Here is a 21,693-nt window from a genome sequence, read left to right as displayed (position 1 = left end):
TCGAGAAACGAGTTTACTTGCATGCCAAGAAAATCATAGCTATTAAACATAAGATAACAGAAGTAGGAATAGAGTGCCAAAAATACAAAATAACAAGCTCCTAACTTAACCCGCGAAGTTAAGAATGGTCGGAGAATATTTACATATATATACATACATATCCAAAATCCAAAAGTACATATATAATCATGCCTCTCCGTAAACCTCTAAGAGGATAAAAAAGAACAAGTTATGCGGAGAGAAAGGCAAGTACACACACACAATATATATATATATATATATATATATATATATATATATATATATATATATATACACCATAGCATAACAAAATAACCCAGTAACCACTTCGCTTCAAGAGTCCAGACGCCTAACGAGATGCCTCTTGACCTGCATCTGAAAAACAACAGCATAGTATGGAATGAGAACCGGAGGTTCTCAGTATGGTAAAGGTGCCACACACATAATATATAAGGTTTTGGGAATGCCAGAGGCAATCCTAGAACGCCGATATTCAGATTATAGAGCTTAAAGTATTAAACAGAAGCCATAAAAGGTGATTTTCTAAGAATATTTCAACCTAACTTAACTTAACCTTAAATCTAAGTCTCATACTGTCATTCCTCCATACCTCCAACTCCATCATGCATTTTCAGAGACAAATAGACAGATAAAGGCAAGCACAAGAAGGTTACAATTACTGCAGGTAACAAATATACATTTAACATGGCAAGTACATATAGGCACACCTAATTAAGACACAAGCAAGTAGTTCAAGTAATATGCATATGATGCATGCCTGTCCTATGGCTGATGAGGCTCATCTGTCGGTTATCCAGCCAACCCGACAAGTCTGAATTGTACTTAGACTGTCCCCCGACGTGCATCCCCAAGAGTATATGCATAGCTTTTCTCAAATAATCAATATTGCTCAATAGGGGTAACATTCCCAGGAATTTATATAATGCCCAGGCACACTTACGTCGTAGGGTCCATAGAGTATCGAGTTTTCAACCTGGTACACGTGGTGGCAAGCCACGGCAGTTAATCCAGGGAATCTCGTATCTCAGATCATTCAAATTCATAAGCCATATAAATAATTCAATTATAATTCATCAATATCCACATCATTCTCAATCGCATCTCATTCATCATCATACATCATTCATATTCAATCCTTATCATTCATTGTCACACCTTTCATTCCGTCCATCAATAATTTCATTTCAAAACATAATTCATTCTTTTCTAAATGAATCAAACTTAAAACATACTCATTTTCTTAATAACTCAAAATCAAACCATATAACATTTGAATCTAAATATTTTTAAATAATCATATAAACAAAATCTCTAATTTTTTATAAAATTTCGGCTGCATCTCCTCTAAAACTCAGACTTTGCTACCCTTTTCAGGTCCAAACCTGCATTCTTTTCAATTCAACATACCCTTCTTCATCATCGTAACAATCACCACAATAAATCTACCTCAAATCAACAATTATACTCATACAATATTCAAATCCAACAACCAAAATTCAACTAAGAATCATAGTTCACAAATCATAGGCTTTTAACACAAAATACCTCATTATCACAACAGCCTCCATAATAGTTATACCTCAAATCAATAATTCACCAAATCACCAGTTAATCAACAAGCACCAAACCAACTATGTTCATCAACAAGATACTAAGTAGTAAATATACATATGCAATCCAACTTATCCTATAGTCATCTAGCCTAAGTTTTTACATAACATTATATATTAAATGCAAGAAACCTAAACCATACCTTAGCCGATTCCCAAGTATTATTCCAAGACAATTTTCCTAAAGAACACAGCCCTCAAAACCTCAACTAATCAGCTTCCTCCAAGTTCCAGTATTCACAATTTCAAGCTCCAATTATTTATTCACAACCTCATACATATTTATAACACATATATATCTAATTTAATACTCAAAAATCAAATTTAATAAATTAAAATAGAATTATCGTATCCTCACCTTACCCAAGCTTCACATAAGCAAGAGTGAACGTTTTCCTCAAGCTAATTAGATCCTAAAACATCAAAAATCAAAGAAATTCAATATTCCCACTCAAAATTCGAAAATTGGGGGAAAGAAGAGAATGAAGTGAAATATTAATTTACCTATAAAATTGTTCCAGTAGAAACGTAGAGCTCAACGCGGTGAACGCGTGGCCGCAAACGGTGCAGCGATTGGAGCTCGGACGGAGAAGTTACGGTGTACGGAAGTTAACGTGAGGGTTTGACGTTCTTTCTTTCCTCTCCTATGTTGCCCTTTGATTCTGCCAAAATGAGGAGAAGAAGAACGTGGCTTTTACTTAAAGGGCTGGTCCGGTTGGGCCCACGGCCCAGTTTGGATCTGGTTCAACCGGTTTGGCCCGTTCGGTCCAATCTTAGACCAATTTTTTTGAAATTGGTGTCAAAATTCTCATTTCGATTAGTTCTATCCTAATTTGATATAATATTCACATTTCTAATTTTCCTTATTAAAAACTAATTTATTGACTAATTATCTACTAATTTAACCAGGGTTTACAATGATACCCATACGACATATGGCCATACAGCAGCCCAGCCCACCTTAGTCTTTTTCCCTTACTTTCTCCCTAGGCCCACACCGAGTAACGAGTCACCCACAGTGCTGCACACATTCATTTCCCATTTTTCCTTCCCCCAAACAAACATAAACCCTAACGGCATAACCTAAAGAAAAAAACCCTACTCAGTACTAGTAGTGTTCAGATCCAAATCGGTAAAAAAAAAAAAAACAGCGAAACCACACCGATCCAAACCAGAAATTGTTTCAAACCGCTCAATTTTAAATGTTTTTTAGATTTTGGATTGGTTTTATTGCAGTTCGGCTCGGTTTGCGATTTCACTCTGCACAACCGAACCGTATATAATGATGATGATGATGATGATGATGATGATGATGATGATGATGATGATGATGATGATACCCATATGGCATATGGCCATACAGCAACCCAGCCCACCTTAGTCATTTTCCCTTACTTTTCCGCCTAGGCCCACACCGAGTCATGAGTCACCCACAGCACTGCACACATTCATTTCCCATTTCTCTTTCCCCCAAACAAACACAAACCCTAACGGCATAACGTAAAGAAAGAAACTATACTCAATACTCACAAATCTTCACTCTCATTAACTCACAGTCTCTCGTCGTATCTCATAGAGTCACAAACTTACACGCACCTTAGACCTCACTCACTGTCACTGTCACACGCTGAGTCGCCGACGCCGTCTGCCGCCTCCTCTTCTCAGTGAGTTTTTACTTTTTTTTTATATAATGATCATATCAAAGTTTACACGATTTTCTAGTCTAGTTTAAGCTCAATCATCAAATAATCAACATTTGATTTTCAAACCATAGTTATAATAATAATAATATCCACGAACCACTCCCAACCCTGCTTTCTTCATGACTTTTTTATTAAAAATAAAAAGAAGCAGTTTTTCTTCTATATTTCTGTTAATATATTGAATTTGAAGTCAATCTGTTCTTGTTACTTTGACAATCTAATATGTTAAATTTGTTATTTTTAACAATCTATTCTTGTTATCTTTGAGAATCTGTTATATTTAATTTTGTGTTGTACTTTTACATATTTTATATTTGTTCAGTTTGGTTTTAGCTTTTAATTTGAAGGTCAACAATGTCAGCTTTATATCCTGAGATAATATTCTTATTTTAGAATGTGTATGTTGGTAACAATTCAATATGTTGATTATTTAAAAAAATATTAAGATAACTTAAACTGATTTTGGTTATCACAGGATGTTCAAAGTAGTGAGTCAGGATTTACTAGTGCTACTCCGTCCACTTTTGAATCAGTCAAATCTTCGGGACAGTCGGAGTCGATGCCGCTGCTACAGCTGCAGTCGCAGCCACAAAGCAGACGCAGACGCAACCACCGTCGCTACCGCCACACAGTGATAAAAACAATGAAGGAACTAGATCTAAGAGGAGGAGAGGCAAAGCAAATGTGGCTGATGAGTCAACTAATCCTGGCCAGTTTGAAGAACCAGGTACAGGTAACACTAAAAAAACCTGTTAGACCTAGATCTTAGACTTGGGAGTATTTAAAAAAAAAAAAGATGAAAGTGGTCCTAAACCAAGGGCTATATGTAAGTGGTGTGGAGCATCTTATACGGCTGATTCACATAAAAATGGTACTAGCAATCTTAAAAGTCACTTGTTGGGTCAGTGTAGAAAATTTCCAAAAGATTTACTTGAACCCACACAAAAAAAACACTTGTTATGCAGCAACTTAAAAAAGAAGAAGGAAATAGGATGGGTAATTGTTTGACTGCTGTATCATTTGATCTTGATTTATGTAGACAAGCTCTTGCTAGAATGATAATCGTAGATGAGTTGCCTTTTAGATTTGTCAAAGGAGAGGGGTTTCATTATTTCATGAGTATTTTGCAGCCAAAACTCCATATTCCGGGCAGGATATCAGTTGCTAGGGATTGTTGGAACTTGTTCATGAATGAAAAACATAAGTTGAATAGTGTCTTTATAAATTCAAATCAAAGTGTGTGTTTGACCACTGATTGTTGGATTTCTATACAAAATCTAAACTATCTTTGTCTCACTGCACATTTTATCAATGTTTTGAAAATCGATTTGAACCGACCAATCGAACTGGTTGAATAGGGAACCGTTACCAAATACGGTTCGAACAAAAGATAAAACCGCAGGATTTGAAAACCGAAGTTGGCCCGCCAAACCGGCCAGGAACTGATCGGTCGAACCAAACTGTGACCTGGCCGATTTTTTAAATTTGTCCCAAACGCCACGTTTTGCATGCTGAGGGGCCAAAGGGAACCATAGTCAGTAGTCACAGAGGTACACAGACCTCACCCCTCTCCTCTCTCGAGTCTCCACTCTCACCTCTCACGTTTCCAGTCTCTATTCTCACTATCCATTGAGCCACCGCCACTTTCGTCCAGCCACTGCTGCCGTCGCAACATCCGTTGAACCAACATTAGCCAGCTCTGTTCACGTAGCCACGAACTGTCGCGGAGTTAGCCTTCGAAAATCGCAACCACTGCTAGCGCCAGTTTCCGTTGCGCAGTGTCCTCCTGCCGGTGTCAGCTCTGTTCGACACTTTTTGTCACGCCACTGTCCCCGCCAGCTCTGCATTTTTCCAGGTTTCTAGCTTCTAACCCTAGGATTACACTCTGTTGATTGTAATAATAATTGTTGAAGCATGATTAATTCATTTAATTGTTGAAGCTGATTGCTAATTATTAGAATATTTTTCAGAAACTGTTTGTAATGTTCTTCACATCAAAAGTGATTACTTGTTAGTTCTAAATTTTGTTGTTGATTGCTTGAAGCATGAATAATTGTTGAAACTGATTGCTGAAGATGATGATAACAAAAGTGCTTGGAAACATATATTTTAATAGTGTTTTAAGAAATTTTTTGAGTTTGTAAATTGATAAGATCATATAGTTTTGGTGTGTTTATTTATATTTTATTTATTATTTTATTATAAAACGATTTTTCTGATTCAACCACGGTCGAACCGATTAAACCTGTAAACCGGTAAACCAGTAGCTAGAGCGGTTCAATGACCAGTTCAGTTTTCAGAACCTTGCATTTTATTGATCAAGATTGGAAGTTGCAAAAGAGAATTCTTAACTTTTGTCTCATCAAAAATCATAAAGGTGAAACAATTGGTAGAAAGATAGAAAAATATCTTTTAAATTGGAGAATGAGTAGAGTCTTTAGCATCACAGTTGATAATGCTAGTTCAAATGATGTTGCCATTTGTTACTTGAAAGATAGAATGGAAGATTAGAATTCACATCCTTTAAAATGTGATCATTTGCATGTTAGGTGTTGTGCTCATATCTTGAACTTGGTGATAAATGATGGTTTGAAGGATATTTCAATTAGTAAAATTAGGAATGTTGTTAGATATGTTCGTGCTTCTCCTAGTCGCATGTATAAGTTTAAAAGTTATATTAAAGAGGCTAGGATCCAAGACTGCTCTTGTGTGCAACTAGATGTCCCCACTAAGTGAAATTCCACTTACATAATGCTTGATAGTGCTTTAAAATTCCAAAAAGCCTTTAAGAGATTAAGTGAGAAGGATGCTGAGTTTGTAATGATGCAAGGGGGCATTCCAAAGAATAAAGATTGGGATAATGCAAGATCTTTGTATGGTTTTTGAAGATTTTTTCTAATGTAATAAAAAAAGTCTCGGGTTCTACATTTGTGACCTCTTCTTCATATTTTCATCACTTTTGTTCAATTCTTAGTTCTTTGAAGACTTGGGCTGATAGTAATGACATATTATTTAAGGATATGGCTACAAAAATGAAGGCTAAGTATGATAAATATTGGGGTAACTTGAGGAACATGAATATGATAATTTTTGTTGCTGTGATACTTGACCCTAGATATAAGATTAAGTTCGTTGAGTGAAGTTTTCAAAGGTTGTTTGAGAAGGAGGATGCTGATTTCTTACGTGGTAAGGTGAAGGAAGTATTCAATGGCTTGTTCAACAACTATAGGGTTGCTCTCAATAATAATCAAGCACACCAATCTGCACAACACAGCCAAGATGTGGATATGGATGATAGTGTCTTTGATGATGTTCGCTTTGCAGCAGCATTTGAAAATGATGTACAAACAAGTGAGAGTGTCAACACAAATGAAGTGGATTTATATCTCACATGGAGTCCTTGGAGAAACCAGTTGATCCAAGTAGTTTTGATATTTTAACTTGATGGAAAGTGAGCTCTAACAATTACAAATATCCTGTTCTAAGTCAAATTGCGAGAGATATCTACATATATTGATTAACTTTACTACTTGATAATATGTTTAAGTTACTAATCTTTATTTTATTATATTTTATTGTAAAACTTGAGCCAATGCCTCAACTAATAGATGAAGAAGACTCTGGTGATGAATCTGATTAGTGATTGGTGCTTCACTTCTAAGCTTCGAGTTTTTTATGTTATGTTTTATTAAGACTTTGTTATATTATTTAATTTTATATTGTTGAGATTTGTTTGGTTGTTTTTATGTTGAAGAATTATTATTCAAAACTTGCTGAGTAGGTATGGATTGTTATATATTTGGACATGTTGCTTTATAATGTTTTATGGAATTTACGTTTTATTATTATGTTGGATTGTTGGACAAGTTATCAACTCTATAAATTAAGTTATTATTTTTTATTTAAAAAAAACCGTAGATCCAAACCCCATCCAAACCACTTGTAATCGGATTGCATCGGATTTCCAAAAAAAGTTCATATAATCCAAACCGCACCGCACATAAATTAAGCGTTTGGATCGAATGACTTTTTCTCTTAAAACCGATCCAAACCGCACCACAAACACCCCTAGTATTAAGAATAAGGGTATAAGAATAAACAATTACTTACGAAATGTTTTATGTTCGAGGATGAATATTTTTGGGGTTGGAGATGGGCACATCCCCAAAACATAAACCTCCAACCCCATCCACCCAACCCGTTTTTTTCTCCAAATTATCGCTCTGGCCCGACCCGATAGAATCCCAAGAACATCCTACCCTCTGCCCCAAGTATTTCTAAGGTATTATTTATTTTGAGTTATTATATTTGGTGTTCATAATTCAGAACTAAAATTTCAATCACATATAAAATTTTAATCTCTTTAGTATCTTTAAAAAATAAAAAACACAGAAATTGAAATTTTTGAAAACAAAAACTGAAGTCTTAATAATATTTATTTCTAAAATTACACTCATCCAAATTTTTAAATTTTTAGTCTAATCCCACCTATTCTTTTTCTCCTAAATCATGCCTTCCTTTCCTACAATCTAATTTCCTTTTCTACAATTTAATTTCCATTTCTACTGCCGCCACCAATATTGTCGTCGTGACGGAGACAAAACTAACAAAGACAAAAGCAGCAAAGAGAGACAAGATGTTGGTCAATACCACCTTGTCCTCTTGATCCTCTTTTTCTTCCACTACAAACAACCACCAAACGAGCGAGACCTAACCATGGAAGACATGCCGAAGAAGAGTTATTTTCCGCTATCATCCGAAAGTGTCTAGTAATTATTGGATCAAATAGTAGAGTGGTGGACGAAGAGATCCTCGCTGCCATCGTCAAGAGCTATGAATTTTCTATGCATTGAACCATTTCATTATGCTAGTGGAGTTCCTAAGTCTCTACTGTCATGGCTTCTTAAATCTCAAAATAGAAAAAATATTTTAAAAGAAATTAAACGTTAAATGGACTATGGAGGAGAAGGGAAGCTTAATAAAACCTTGGTCCTTGATGAAGTGGTGAGTTCCAAGATGAAGTGTGTTAGGAATGAAATTCACAACACAAAATTTAGAATTAGTGTAGCAAGGTTTAAAGAAATAGAAGAAGGTATGAGATAGAGAATTGATTATTGTGAATGCGAATTACAGTGGTAACACTCCCTTCCTTTGAGTCTAGGAAATTGATTTCACCTCTAACAAATTGATTCTTCTTTTACCCCACTTATCCTATTTTCTACTATAGTCATAACTAATTCTCTTCCTACATTCTTATTGTACTCTTACCCTCACTTCCCCATATGGTAGTCCTTAGCGCAAACAGGGCCTTCCTTTCTCTTCTATTTTTGATTGGGCCTCTCTCTATTGCTCCTTCATTTGAGATTTTAGAACCTTCACTTAGATTGGGTTTGGATCCAGATCAGTAATTGTAACAAAGTGGGTAAACCACGAGCATGAAAATTTTTTTAAAGGAAGGGCGGTTGGAGAATAGAAAGTAGCAATGGGTGTAAGCCTCGAAGAGGAGAAAGAGAGAAAATAAAAAAGGAAAAAGAAGAAGAGAAAAGAAAAAAGGAGAAGAGGTGAAATGGGTATTTAAATAATTTTGTTTTATTTTAGTTTTTGTATTTAGTTTAAGTCAAACAGTATACTAAGACATAATTTAGTTCTGTACACTCTATAATAATATAATAAAAAAACTAAATTTTATTTGTCTCCTAATTTCTGTCTTTTAAAAATAAGAAGATATTCTCAGCTACCCACTTTGAAAAGAAGGTTTCTAACAATACCACCCTACTTAATTGCTCACTGTTCCTTTAGGCCTCCACTCCACTACTGGTGCATCTCTTCGTGGCATCTTGGAGTGGCTCGCAGAGGAAGAGCGTTTGCTTTGAGGGTGGCTCTGATAGCAATTGGAGGATGCACACACCAGCTCTGCTCCAACATTTTCGATGATGCTATCCTTGTGACTATATGAGCTTGTTATTTTTTTAGTTTTTCATAGTATTTTTTGATTTGGTAAGGGCTGAATAAGGGTGAATGCAGATTAGATTGTATATGGCTAAAATTTTGATTCAATCTGCATTAAATTATCAGATCCAATCCGTAGTTTTTAAGTATGGATCCAATCCGCACAATTGCGGATTGAATATCAGATATATGCGCAGAATACAAAAATATTTTAAAAGCTTATTTTTATTAAAAAAATATCAAAAAATTCATTTTTTATATTCTTTTAAATATGTTTACACTTAAAAATGATATGAAACATACTTTTCTTAAATAATAAATTAAAATAATACAACACATATGATAATTATTAGTTAAAATAAAACTTAAAAAAGAATATTTATATATATTTATTTATTTTTGCAGATATGTGGATACCTACACAAAATTTGTAATCCGATCCTATTAGTGTGTGGATCGGATCTGACCCACATTCGCAATTTTCGGATTGGATTCGGATAAACACCGCGAATATGCGGATCGAATCTGATCCATGAATACCCCTAGGGGTAAACGCATATCGGATCGGATATGGCCAAAATTTCTATTCAATCCGCACTAAAATTATCAGATCGGATTGGATCCATGTCTGTAGTTTTAAGCTTGGATTCGATCCGATCCAATCCGCACATTTGTGTATCGATTATATTCGTAAAATACAAAAATATTTTTAACAGCTTATTTTTATTAAAAAATATCAATAAAATACATTTTTTCTATTATTTTAAATATGTTTACTTTTAAAATAAAATTGAATATACTTTTCTTAAATAATAAATTAAAATAATACAACATATATGATAATTATTAGTTGAAATAAAACATAAAAAGAAAATTTATTTATTTATTTTTGTGGATACGCGGATATGCAGATACCTACACAAAATTCGCAATCCGATCCTATTAGTATGCGGATCAGATCCGAGTCGATAGCCTTGCGGATCGGATTCATATCCGCAATTTTTAGATCCAATTTATAAACACCCCTAAATTCGGCAAATCAATGACTAATCCGTCGCAGATTGGAGATCCATTAAAAGATTTGCTATTAGCCAATGGGTTACAACATGGACAAGGTAAGATTTAAATCCCCGACAGTTGCTTAAACAGACCATTTTTTTTTTTTTTTATGATAAGCAGACCAATTTACTAACCACTTGACCAACCAATTTTTTTTTAGTTATTCTGCTGGCAGCATTTTTTTTGGGTCGTTTCCTAGCAGTTGTTTTTTTTTCCTTAGGCTTTCTTTTGGACAGGGTTTTCCTTAGTTTTAATTTTTAAAATATTAAGATGGGCCAAAAAATGTAAATGGGCCTACCCAATAAACTAGGGTTTTCTCTCTTATAAGTTATAACCAGAATATCCCAAAACATGAGCTAGGGTTTTGCGATTTTTACCAGTTCGCACTATAAAATCTGCCAAGTCTGGTAGCTTAACCTTCGTCTTCGTCACTTTCCGGTTTCAGATCTTGTGCGTAAGGTATGTTGTTTTTCCATTTACGTACACCATTGTTCGATAATGGTGGTTCTGTTGTTGAATAAGTGCTCCTCTGTGTGTGTTTTTGCATTTCATTTTCTGCTTAAGTTCGGTCTGGAAGTGCTGGTGTCTCTGATGAGGATCAATTTCAGTAAAACTTTCGTTCTTCTGATGAACAATTCTGTGAGGAATGCTTTTTTGGAGACCTGAACTGAGGAGACATGGTTGTCACTTCCCAAACACATCCTCCTGCTTATCGTTATGCTTTTTTCTTTTTTGAAGTGCTTTGTTTATAAGATGATAGATTCCGCTGCACCGTTTCTGATTATTTTGAACTCGAATTTGATTAGATTTGGTGATTTTTTTTGTTCTTTTTTCTACTGCCCGATTGTAGTCGTAGTAACTGGAACCCTAGCTAAGGTTTATGGACATGGTTGGGGAAGCAAATCCCATGTGAAAGTTTTGACACACTGAATAAATCAAGTTTCCATTATCTGGATTTTTCAGCTTAATTCTTTACCCAAGTCATTTTGTTCTTGGTATGAACCATTATTCTTAATTTGAAGGATGTTGCATTGCTATCTTTTTCTTTTTTTTTTTTAGTTTTTGAGGAAATCTTTTCCCCTTCTTTGTGGCCCTTTGTACACGATGTGTCCTGCCATTTTGAAAACTATCATATAGTCTCTAAGGATGATCAAAAACATTCTTCTGAGCTGTCAATGTGGAAATTACATGGAGACCTGAACTGAAGAGGCTTTATGCTTGCTTGTTTCCCCTCTCCCTTGCCTTCCCAATTTCATGATGTTTGTTCAACTATATATTCTACTGTTTTATTTTAGCTTGGCATGTGCTATTAGGTCTTCTGTCGATTTTCTTTTCTGAGTCTGCCATGTCTTGAAACCAATTGGAAAGCCTCTGAGGATGATCCAAAAAATAACTTTCGTTCTTCCGATTTGTCCATGCGGAAACTATATGGAGACCTGAACTGAAGAGGCTTCCTAATGCTTGGCTGTTCTCCCGTAATAACCCCAGTTTTATGGTTCTCAATGTTCACTTTTTTATTTTAGTTTTAAAAATGCACGAGTTAAGTAGTGAAATAGTCTCTTGGTTGTTTCATGTTTATTAATGATGTAGCTCTTTTATTATCTAGTGATTTATGTTTATCCCATTCTGAAATCTCTATCAGAAAGCCTCCAAGGATGATCAAAAATATAACTTTCGTTCTTCCGAGTAATCCATGCGGAAAATATATGGAGACCTGAACTGAGGAGGCCTACTAATATTTTGCTTCCTCTTTCTGTTGTTCCTTTCTTACATTCACTTTTTGTTGCACTTTCAATTATTCTCTCTCTATTTCTCTATCATATGAATTGTATTTCTTGTTATTGTAATTTTTTCCTTTAAACTTATAAATAAGTTCATAACTTTTTTTTAAAATATCTTTTGATTGATATGTTATCTATTATGTGTTTCAGCTTTACTTGAAGAATTTTGCAACTGCATTTCATTTCTTCTCAACATGAGGTATTTATTTCTTACTATTTCCGTGTTTATTTTTTCGGATATTATCTTCCCTGTTGAACACTAACATTTCTGTTGTCTTTTTCCAACTCTCTCTTTGAAGCCGGCCCATGGAGGAAGATGTAAGTTCTTTTATTCTTCAAGCAACTATGCTGTGTCAAGTTTCTTTTATGTTCTGGTTTATAAATTGTAATTTTTGTTTTACATGTTTAGGTTCTTAGAGTGTCAGATTTTTAATAGACAGATTTCAGAATTTGGAGTTCGAACTATAGCAGATTTGTTTCCTTCCTATGATCATATGGAAGCAACATAACCTACCTTTCTTGAATTTAGTTTTAAGATTCATCTCCCTATGTCCTTGCAGTGTTTATTTTGTTACTGTTTAGTACTTTAGAGCTCAGTTGAACATCCTGTTTCAATATCTAACCAAACTTGTGTATTTTATTTCTATAGACTAGTAAGACTGAGGAAGAGGAGTTTAACACCGGTCCGCTGTCTGTACTCATGATGAGTGTTAAGAACAACACGCAGGTGTGTTTACTCTTCAATTGTACAGTACTATCAACTATTGTTCTGAGGCTTAGATTTCTGATGTGCTCTCTTGCTCAACCAATTCACTGATGCAGGTACTTATCAATTGCCGAAACAACAAAAAGCTTCTTGGTCGTGTTAGGGCTTTTGATAGACACTGCAATATGGTTCTTGAAAATGTCCGGGAGATGTGGACTGAGGTATTCTTTATTTCTTTTTGCAATAAATTCCTTGTATTCATCACACGCGCCTCCTAATAGTTTTTATTACAAACAGGTGCCAAAGACTGGTAAAGGTAAGAAGAAGGCTCAGCCAGTCAACAAGGATAGATTCATCAGCAAAATGTTCCTCCGTGGAGATTCTGTCATCATTGTTCTTAGGAACCCTAAATAAGCATATTATCACTCAATCTTTGAAGTCATTGGCTGAGTAGTTGCTTTTCTTTGATGTCTTGAATTTCCCGATGACATTCTCGTAGACTATGCTGCCCTTGATATTATATGCGTCTTTAGATGTTGGCGGATCATGTATATTATCGTTTTGATTTGATGAGTTGCCCAAGCTGAAATGAATACCTTCCATTTTATGTACTTATTCGACATGTACAACCAATAGATGTATTGAATAGCTTTTAACCTTAGATATTTGAAGTTCTATTTCGCTCTACTCTGATTATGTCGTCTCCCACTCCCCTTGTCTTTTGCCACACTACGATTTTAGGATGGAGGACTTTAGTTTTATAAGCTTTTCAATCTCAACCATACATAAATACCTTTTGAACTTAGTGTCATTATCACGCGACTCAGGTTAACACTCTAAAATCAATCTAAATAGTTTTGAAATAAGTAGTCCTTAAGTACTCGTTACTTTTGTATTAACTTTTGTTTTTACACATTTTCCCTTGACAAGTATGAAGAAATGGCATCGGCAAACACGTCGTCAAATGTCCATTATTAAACTCCTAATTACAAATATTAAAGACGCAAATGATTTGCGAGGATCAACACAAAATAAAATACACCGGAGGAATCCAATCAATTCTTGATCTGTGTACACTGTAGAGGTTGGAACTAAGCAGTAAGCATGGGTGGTGTCTTGTCTTCCGATGCTTGTCGTTACCAATAGAAAAAGGATTATAGATTACAGAAGTTTTGCAAATAAAAGCCTTAAACTCTGATAAAAAAACATAAATAGTTTCAAAACTAGCAAGTACAAAACTGATTCCAAAGAACCTCAGACAAGTTAAATCTAATGAGAGGAATGAATAATGGCATCAAACTAGCAAGTACAAAACTGATTCCAAAGAAGCATAGTCCTTGAGTACCACAACCTTCAAATATCAGAACTCATAGAAGCATCTCAGCAATCTGGACTGCATTAAGTGCAGCTCCCTTACGAATTTGATCACCACATACAAATATGTCCAACCTGTGTGCATAACCACCATTGATGTAAGATCCTTACAATTATGATCAAGTGCAAGCTGAAAACTAATAATATATTGCCGTGGAAGATATTTACCCTTTATTCCCATCTTGAGACAAGTCTTGGCGAATCCTGCCTACAGCAACATCATCCTTGTTTGAGACTTCCAATGGTGTAGGAAAATGATTGGCTTTCCGGTCATCGATAACCACAACTCCAGGAGCATTCTTCAGAATATCCCTTGCAGTATCCTGAGGTAGTGAAACCCAAATAGACGAGTTAGATCATAGCCTTCCAGACAAGATTTCTATTTCACCACCAAAATCCTATATTTCATAACATATATAATTGCCCTCAATAAATAGAAAAATGCATAATATAAGTTCACAGCACCAATTTATCATTTGGAAACTCCATGTAGATGAAACAGAGCAATGATGTAAAAGAACTGAATAAAAGAACAGACAGTCTGACTCAGTAAAATGATCAAATGATACAATGATGTAAAAGGAACATATGTGCATATAATGAATATTAAAGACATGGAATAGCCTGTGTCTAGTTTTCTATTCATCAGAACATGAACTACCTCATGAAGGGGGCTCTCAAATTGAAGATTCACACTCTCAGCATGAGCCCGCATAACAGGAACACGTATACATGTTGCAGTTACTTTGACATCCTTGTCATTCTGCAAGAGATTAACAGTGAAATAAGCAAGGCATAAGAATTGCACATTGTGAGATAAGCTAATAACAAGTTAGGCACGTCCAATTACAACTCACCCAGATTTTCCTTGTTTCCTTGACCATTTTCATTTCTTCTTCATTGTATCCGTTTGAAAGAACAGATGCATTGTGCGAGAATATATTAAAAGCATACTGCAAAAGAATAACATAATTAGGGAGCTGTTCTTGATCCCTTTGATCATTATAAGTATCCACCCACAAACAGAGAATGTCAAACCTGTTGCTTAAATATTTTACAAGTTGGTGGTCTTCCTTCCAACACCTTAAAAAAGAAAACGAAAAAAGAAAAAATCAATTCACGAAATGAAAACATGCTCTTCTTATTTATTCCCACAGGCAGAATTTGAAATAAGTTAATGAACTAAGTAGATGAAGAACAGATCAAACCTCACGAGTTTGCTGCTCAAGCTCTTCCATTGCAGCAGCACCAGCTCCACTAGCTGCCTGATATGTGCTAACAACCATACGCAATACCTGCAACATTCATCAATTAACATCAACATCAAAGACCCAGAAAGCAAAAGAAGGAAAAGTTTGAAGCTTTGGCACCTTGGCATGGCGATGAAGAGGGGTAGCAGCCATCAAGCAAATGATGGTGGAGCAATTTGGGTTGGCAATTAGAGCACCCTTCCCCGTTCCGAGCTTGATACCGTGCATGGCTTCAGGGTTCACCTCTGGAATAACCAGAGGAACCTTCTCGTCCATCCGAAACGCCGAGCTGTTATCCACCACGATGGTTCCCTTGTCGGCGGCGATGGGGCCGAACTCCTTGCTGATGGAGCCGCCGGCACTGAATAGAGCAATGTCGACGCCGCCAAAGCTCTCCGCCGTGAGCTCCTCCACGACGTACTCGTTGCCTTCGAAGGTGAGGCGGCGGCCGGCGGAGCGCTTGGAGGCCAGCATCTTGATCGAACGGTATGGGAAGTCGCGGTCGGAGAGGACGGAGAGAAACTCCTGGCCGACGGCGCCGGTGACTCCGACGACGGCGATGGAGGGCCCGCTCTCGCTGAGTGACATTCGGACCTTGGCAGGCGCGGCGTATCTGAGGGTGGGACGCGTCGGGAGGGACCCTGAGAAGATTCCGGTGTGGCGCGGGAGGGTGAGGGAAGCCATTGATGTGGGTGTGAGAGAGAGAGAGAGAGTGTGTGTGTGTGTGTTGGCGGCTGAATGGGATAGATTTTCTTTTCTTTTTAAAACACACCGGATGTTGGAGGGTGCAATAGTCTTCTTACTTCTTATCTTAAAAAGTCTTCACCCTAAAGGCCTAAACCCTTTCTATCTCTAACTTTTTATAAACCCGCTATTTTGTCGTATTGTGGTAGACAAATTGAATAGCATGAATCAAGGGACTGTAGTAGCGGCTCATGCCGGAGGGCAAAATCGTCCTTCAACTTGCGTTTCCTGCTCAATACCAGATCAACATAAGCACTGTTGCCAGTCCCACTTATCACGATTATTTTATTTAATTTCGTGGCGCATTCGAATGTTTGACGAAGAAACGTTCATGTTGATTTGCTCAAACATGTTCGGTAAAACCTGATTAATCAAACTGAACTGCAACCACTACCTTGTACTTTTTCACACGTTGAATCGTTCATGTAGAAGAATTGCTAGTTTGCTACTAATATATATACATACATACAACAAACACGAGATATATGCAAATTGAAGTTGAGTTATGTTGGGGAATACGAAGCATGATGTGTTCCTCAGCTTTAGAGGAGAAGACACGCGCAACAGCTTTACCAGTCATCTTTACGCAGCCTTATGCGCTAAAAGGATCAAGACTTACATGCATGACACGCGCGGTGATGATGACGGAGGAGAAGAGAAAGAAGCAATACAACAATCAAATATCTATGTCATCATTTTCTCTCAACACTATGCCCATTCGGTGCGGTGTTTGGACCAACTCACAAAGATTCTGGAATGCAAGGAGAGATATGGAAGGGATGTCATACCTGTTTTCTATAAGATGGATCCATCAAATGTTGCCAATCAAACAGGCAGTTATGCTGATGCGTTTGTTAAGCATCAACAACGATTTGGAGACAAAGTGCAGAGGTGGAAGCTTGCTCTAACTCAAGTTGCTGGATTATCTCCCCCTCGTTCAAAAATATACAGGTATAGGTCACTTCTAATCATAAGAAATTTTAGTTAAAAAAAATGATAAATAGATGCTAACTTTTTTTATCTAGAAGATAAATAAGTTATCAATTAATAAAAAATATAAAAACATTCTTCACCTTTTAAAATGCAACACATTTAAATCTTATCGATGAATTTATTTATCTTTATATATTTTAGACGAGAGGGCTTAAATGTCTCACATTAAATTTTTAATTTGTTAGTGACATATATTTTTGAGTTAAAAAGTCAATGACGTATTACCTATTTATTTTTTGTCTGTTAAGTATTATGCATACGTTGGCATAACAAAATTATATTCAATATAAACTAACTTAAGTTAATCGATCAGATAATCAACCTATTCATCAAATTAAGCAAGTATTAGGAACTTTAAATCTTACTTTATGGCATAATACATTGGCCAGACTTTTAAATAGAACTCCAATTATTAACAATAATGCCAAGAAATGTTTCTATGTGAATAATAATGCCAAGAAATGTGTCTATGTTTATGTAGAAAAAGTGCAATCACTTTGAATTTCATTTCATTTTGATTGACTCGTGTTTTGTACATAGGTTAATTAGTTTTAGTTTGTAGGTTGAAGATTATTAACTAGCTTGTTTAATTAATTTATCATGATGTGCCACTTCGGTGCCAGTCCTGATTACATACTTGTTGAAGAAATTGTTCAACACATTTGGAGAAGATTGAAAAGCAATTACTCAACTGATTACCAAGGACTGGTTGGAATTCACAACCATATTGCACAAATCCACTCCTTGTTGCATGTTGAGTTAGAAGCCGTTCGGATCATAGGAATATGCGGCATTGGAGGAATAGGTAAGACAACAATTGCTGGTGCATTGTATCATGAATTGTCATCCCAATTCAGTTTCAGCACTTTTGCTGTAAATGTTCAACAACAAATAGAAAACCATGGGATGCAGCACACACAAAGCAAATATATATCAGAGCTTCTAGAAGAAAAAATGCCTGCAGATTCTTTGGGATTGAGAGTGTTAACAGAAAAGCTTAAAGTGTCCAAGGTTCTCCTCATTCTTGATGATATGAACAATTCAGCTCAAATAAGAGATTTCATTGGAGGACATGGTATCTTTGGCCTGGGAAGTAGGATCCTTGTGACAAGTAGGAGCTTGCAAACGCTTAAGGATGCTGGAGTTGATGAGATGTATGAGATTAAGGAGATGAACTTTCAAGATTCCCTACAACTATTCTGTTTAAATGCCTTCAAGCAAAAAAATCCAACAGAAAATTATATGAGCTTATCAAGAATGATGTTAAGTTACGCAAAAGGGATTCCTTTGGCTCTCAAAGTTTTAGGATCAATGCTTCATGGTAGCAGAGAGGAAGAATGGGAACGTGTATTGCAAAAGCTTGAAAAGATTCCCAATCTTAAAACTTATGACTTGTTGAAACTGAGTTATGATGGGCTTAGTGAAGAACAGAAGGATATGTTTCTTGACATAGCTTGCTTCTATAGAGAGGGACATGATGTGAATACTGTAAAACAAGCATTCGATAGCTGCGGTTTCAATGCTGCCACTGGAATCAGAGTTCTCAATGATAGAGGCCTCATATCTATGTTGAGAGGTGAACTGATGATACATGATCTAATACGGGAAATGGGTCAGGAAATAGTTCATCAACAGTGTGCTAATGAACCTGGAAAACGAAGTCGATTATGGAAGCATGAAGACATTTACCATGTTATAAGAGAAAACAAGGTAAAGCTTTTATGCATTCATCTCGAATTCTTTTTTCTTTGTCATTCTTTACATATTGCAAAAGAACTTGGCAGGTATTGAATTTTGCTGCAACTGCATTTTCTTTCAGGGGACGGATGCTATCCGGTGTGTATTTCTTGACATGTGCAAAATCAAAGAAGTTCAACTACATCCTGAAACTTTCAAAATGATGCATAATCTGAGACTGCTCCAGTTCTATAAGTCTAGCTCAACTCAAGCCTTAAAAGTGCGCCTTCCTGCATTTCTTCATAGTCTCCCAGATAGTTTATGGATTCTGTGTTGGAATGGCTTCCCTCAAAGATCTTTGCCACAGCACTTCTGCCCCAAAAATCTTGTTACACTCGACATGTGTGATAGTCAACTTGAACAACTTTGGGAAAAGGATCAGGTAATGCAGTTTCATTTACTGTTCCTGTTCTATGCATGTATGGCTAGGTGAAATTTACACAATTATTCATCTACTTTTCTTTTCTTTCCTTTCTTTTTTTTTGGTTGCAGAAGTTACCAAATTTGAAAAGACTTGACCTCAGTGGTTCCAAGAACCTTGTTCAACTACCAGACCTTTCCCACTGCCCAAATATTGAAGAAATATTTCTCAGCCACTGCAAAAGCTTGGTTCGAGTTTACTCCTCAAGTTTCCTTAGCAAGCTCAACTGCGTATGGCTAAACGGCTGCACTGAGCTTAGAAATCTAAATCTTCCAAGCAACATTCTGTCAAAATCTTCAGGCTTAATAGTTCTCAATGACTGTAGCAACCTTGAGTTGTTTTCAATAAGCATCACCACAAAGGATGTTGTGTTACATGGTTGTTCCCGCAGTAGATCAATAGAGAGTCTCTTCAGAAACTGTTTGCCAGGGTCTATGATTCGGTGTATGATGGGAACAAGAGGAGGGTCCTTATTTGAGAGCTTTTCTGACACTTTTGACCCCAATGGGGGTGCTGCTGCTAATTTAGATGATGAACCAATGGATAATATACACTTACTAAACTTGAAAGTGTTAAGGGAAGGTTCACCTTCATCATTATTTCCAAGTCTCTCAGAGCTTTGTTGGTTAGATCTCTCTTACTGTGAATCCCTCACATCCCTTCCAATTAACCTTTTTAAGCTGAAATGGCTAAGAAAACTATATCTTCGTGGCTGCTCAAATCTCGAGAAGCTCCCTGAGATAGAAGAGGATATGGAAAATTTAATGGTGCTCATATTAGATGAATCAGGAATACAAGAATTACCTTCAACAATGCAAAATTTGGTAGGTCTTGAGGAGTTGAGCTTGCATGGTTGCAGAAGCCTTGTGTTCATTCCATCTTCAATTGGACGTCTCAGCAAACTCTGCATTCTTGATCTTACCTACTGTGAAGCACTTGAATCCCTTCCTAGCAGCATTTTCAACCTGAAGTTGACAAAGCTTGATTTGCATGGTTGCTCAATGCTGAAGAATTTACCAGAGATCACGGAACCTGCAGAGTCTTTTGCTCACATGAACCTGGCAAAAACAGCAATTAAAGAAATACCCTCATCCTTGGCCTATTTGGTTGGGCTTCAAACCTTGCAGCTCAACTTGTGCAAAGATCTTGAGTTTCTTCCAAACAGCATTGGTAATCTAAACCTTCTCTCCAAGCTTGATTTTTCAGGCTGTGAGAAACTCTCAGAACTTCCTAGTGACATTGGAAACTTGTCATCATTAAGGGAATTGTCGCTGCACGAAAGCAGCATAGTGGACCTTCCTGAGAGTATTGCTCATCTTTCAAGCTTGAAATCACTGGATTTAAGTGATTGCAAGAAGCTTGAAAATATCCCCGGCCTTCCACCATTTTTAGAACACTTTGTGGCGTTTGATTGCCCATCTGTTAGGAGAGTGTCAAGTTCAGGATTTGACATTAAACTTCCATCAGATTCCAAAGATGGTATTTTCAAGTTTCACCTTACCAATAGCCAAGAACTGACTCAAAGTTCTCAGAGTAATATTGCTGGTGATGCATGGCAAAGAATGCTAGATACTGCATATAGGTCTGTGTTGTTTTGCTTTCCAGGGAGTGCAGTTCCTCATTGGTTCCCTAATCGTTGCAAAGGACATTCAGTAACATTGAAGCAGAGTTCTCTAAATTGGTGCAGTGATAACAGGTTCATTGGTTTTGCTTTATGTGTGGTTTTTGGACTTGAAGGCATGCATGATGAAGAATGTAAATATAGTGTTTTTAGCTATAGATTCACATATGAATGTGATGATGGCATTCATGTTGTTCCCAGCAATGATCAGCTAAGATACTATTTCAATTGGAAGGGCAGACAGAGATTCATTCTTCATGATCACACATTCATTTGGAAATCTTACTTGGAGACTCAGACCATCAACCACATGCTGTCTCATAATGCACACAACTTCAGTTTCCAGATATGCAAGTATGATGTTGGTCGCTCTTGGCCAAATTATAGGCCAAGGTTCAATATAAAGGAGTGTGGAATATCTCCCCTTTATACCAACTGATTTAGGATCATTTTCTATTTCTTGTATTCTGTATTATAATTGTAATAACTCAATCACATTTATTAGCTTTTTGGAGAACATTCAGAATGTATTGTAGGTTCTATGAATCTATATAAAAGAACAATATGCATGAACAAAAAGGAAAAATATTTTGCAAATTAAATGATAGGAGTGATTAAAGATTGTCTACTATAGATATATACTTACTTTAAAATGTTTTTAAAAATAATAAAAGAGAATTTAGAAGGTGACCAGGACAAATGA

At 36.3% G+C, this 21,693-nt stretch overlaps 3 protein-coding genes, 1 long non-coding RNA gene and 4 other non-coding genes across 9 annotated transcripts; 6 read left to right on the top strand and 2 right to left on the bottom strand.

Annotated features, from left to right (window-relative positions):
* Positions 1-307: 307 nt before the first annotated feature.
* On the bottom strand, positions 308-2,308 carry LOC140178212 (uncharacterized). The gene is made up of 3 exons (XR_011870475.1): positions 2,157-2,308; positions 2,011-2,065; positions 308-396 (listed from the first exon to the last, which is right to left on the bottom strand). It is a non-coding gene; the product is annotated as an uncharacterized lncRNA (long non-coding RNA).
* An 8,314-nt stretch (positions 2,309-10,622) lies between these two features.
* On the top strand, positions 10,623-13,537 carry LOC112792045 (uncharacterized). 2 transcript variants are annotated; one of them, XM_025835122.3, is made up of 6 exons: positions 10,623-10,822; positions 12,295-12,343; positions 12,444-12,462; positions 12,794-12,871; positions 12,967-13,071; positions 13,148-13,537. In XM_025835122.3, exons 2-6 carry the CDS (start codon positions 12,339-12,341, stop codon positions 13,262-13,264), a joined length of 324 nt encoding a protein of 107 aa, XP_025690907.1. In that variant the 5' UTR covers positions 10,623-10,822; positions 12,295-12,338; the 3' UTR covers positions 13,265-13,537. The 2 variants fall into 2 exon arrangements, with proteins under 2 accessions (XP_025690907.1, XP_025690906.1); XM_025835121.3 differs by having other exon boundaries at positions 10,785-11,043.
* Positions 10,948-11,040, top strand: LOC112793558 (small nucleolar RNA Z159/U59). The gene has a single exon (XR_003198250.1). It is a non-coding gene; the product is annotated as a small nucleolar RNA Z159/U59 (small nucleolar RNA).
* Positions 11,500-11,574, top strand: LOC112793560 (small nucleolar RNA Z159/U59). The gene has a single exon (XR_003198252.1). It is a non-coding gene; the product is annotated as a small nucleolar RNA Z159/U59 (small nucleolar RNA).
* On the top strand, positions 11,731-11,814 carry LOC112793556 (small nucleolar RNA Z159/U59). Its single transcript, XR_003198247.1, has one exon. It is a non-coding gene; the product is annotated as a small nucleolar RNA Z159/U59 (small nucleolar RNA).
* LOC112793557 (small nucleolar RNA Z159/U59) lies at positions 12,009-12,092 on the top strand. Its single transcript, XR_003198249.1, has one exon. It is a non-coding gene; the product is annotated as a small nucleolar RNA Z159/U59 (small nucleolar RNA).
* A 168-nt stretch (positions 13,538-13,705) lies between the features above and the next one.
* On the bottom strand, positions 13,706-16,446 carry LOC112792044 (uncharacterized). Its single transcript, XM_025835120.3, has 7 exons — positions 15,595-16,446; positions 15,433-15,519; positions 15,263-15,307; positions 15,082-15,177; positions 14,886-14,987; positions 14,393-14,547; positions 13,706-14,299 (listed from the first exon to the last, which is right to left on the bottom strand). The coding sequence occupies exons 1-7, from the start codon at positions 16,156-16,158 to the stop codon at positions 14,218-14,220; spliced, it is 1,131 nt and encodes a 376-aa protein (XP_025690905.1). The 5' UTR covers positions 16,159-16,446; the 3' UTR covers positions 13,706-14,217.
* A 40-nt stretch (positions 16,447-16,486) lies between these two features.
* LOC112792043 (TMV resistance protein N) lies at positions 16,487-21,592 on the top strand. Its single transcript, XM_025835119.2, has 4 exons — positions 16,487-17,169; positions 17,835-18,921; positions 19,031-19,330; positions 19,441-21,592. Exons 1-4 carry the CDS (start codon positions 16,724-16,726, stop codon positions 21,427-21,429), a joined length of 3,822 nt encoding a protein of 1,273 aa, XP_025690904.1. The 5' UTR covers positions 16,487-16,723; the 3' UTR covers positions 21,430-21,592.
* Positions 21,593-21,693: the final 101 nt, after the last annotated feature.

This window comes from Arachis hypogaea, chromosome 13 (genome assembly GCF_003086295.3).
Source record: "Arachis hypogaea cultivar Tifrunner chromosome 13, arahy.Tifrunner.gnm2.J5K5, whole genome shotgun sequence".
NCBI classification, from domain to species: Eukaryota; Viridiplantae; Streptophyta; class Magnoliopsida; order Fabales; family Fabaceae; genus Arachis; species Arachis hypogaea.
Note: the sequence above shows the minus strand (reverse complement) of the source record. Positions and strands in the feature narration are given on the sequence as shown.

Excerpts from the sequence above, each read along its gene's own strand:
- LOC112792045 (XM_025835121.3), top strand. The coding sequence starts at position 11,010 with ATGCTTTTTTGGAGACCTGAACTGAGGAGACATG. Across the intron at positions 11,044-12,294 it reads ACCTGAACTGAGGAGACATG|CTTTACTTGAAGAATTTTGC; the intron begins GTTGTCACTTCC and ends TATGTGTTTCAG. Across the intron at positions 13,072-13,147 it reads TCCGGGAGATGTGGACTGAG|GTGCCAAAGACTGGTAAAGG; the intron begins GTATTCTTTATT and ends TATTACAAACAG.
- LOC112792044 (XM_025835120.3), bottom strand. The coding sequence starts at position 16,158 with ATGGCTTCCCTCACCCTCCCGCGCCACACCGGAATCTTCTCAGGGTCC. Across the intron at positions 15,520-15,594 it reads CTCTTCATCGCCATGCCAAG|GTATTGCGTATGGTTGTTAG; the intron begins GTGCCAAAGCTT and ends TGAATGTTGCAG. Across the intron at positions 15,178-15,262 it reads GTAAAATATTTAAGCAACAG|TATGCTTTTAATATATTCTC; the intron begins GTTTGACATTCT and ends ATTCTTTTGCAG.
- LOC112792043 (XM_025835119.2), top strand. The coding sequence starts at position 16,724 with ATGTTGGGGAATACGAAGCATGATGTGTTCCTCAGCTTTAGAGGAGAA. Across the intron at positions 17,170-17,834 it reads CCTCGTTCAAAAATATACAG|TCCTGATTACATACTTGTTG; the intron begins GTATAGGTCACT and ends CTTCGGTGCCAG. Across the intron at positions 19,331-19,440 it reads AACTTTGGGAAAAGGATCAG|AAGTTACCAAATTTGAAAAG; the intron begins GTAATGCAGTTT and ends TTTTGGTTGCAG.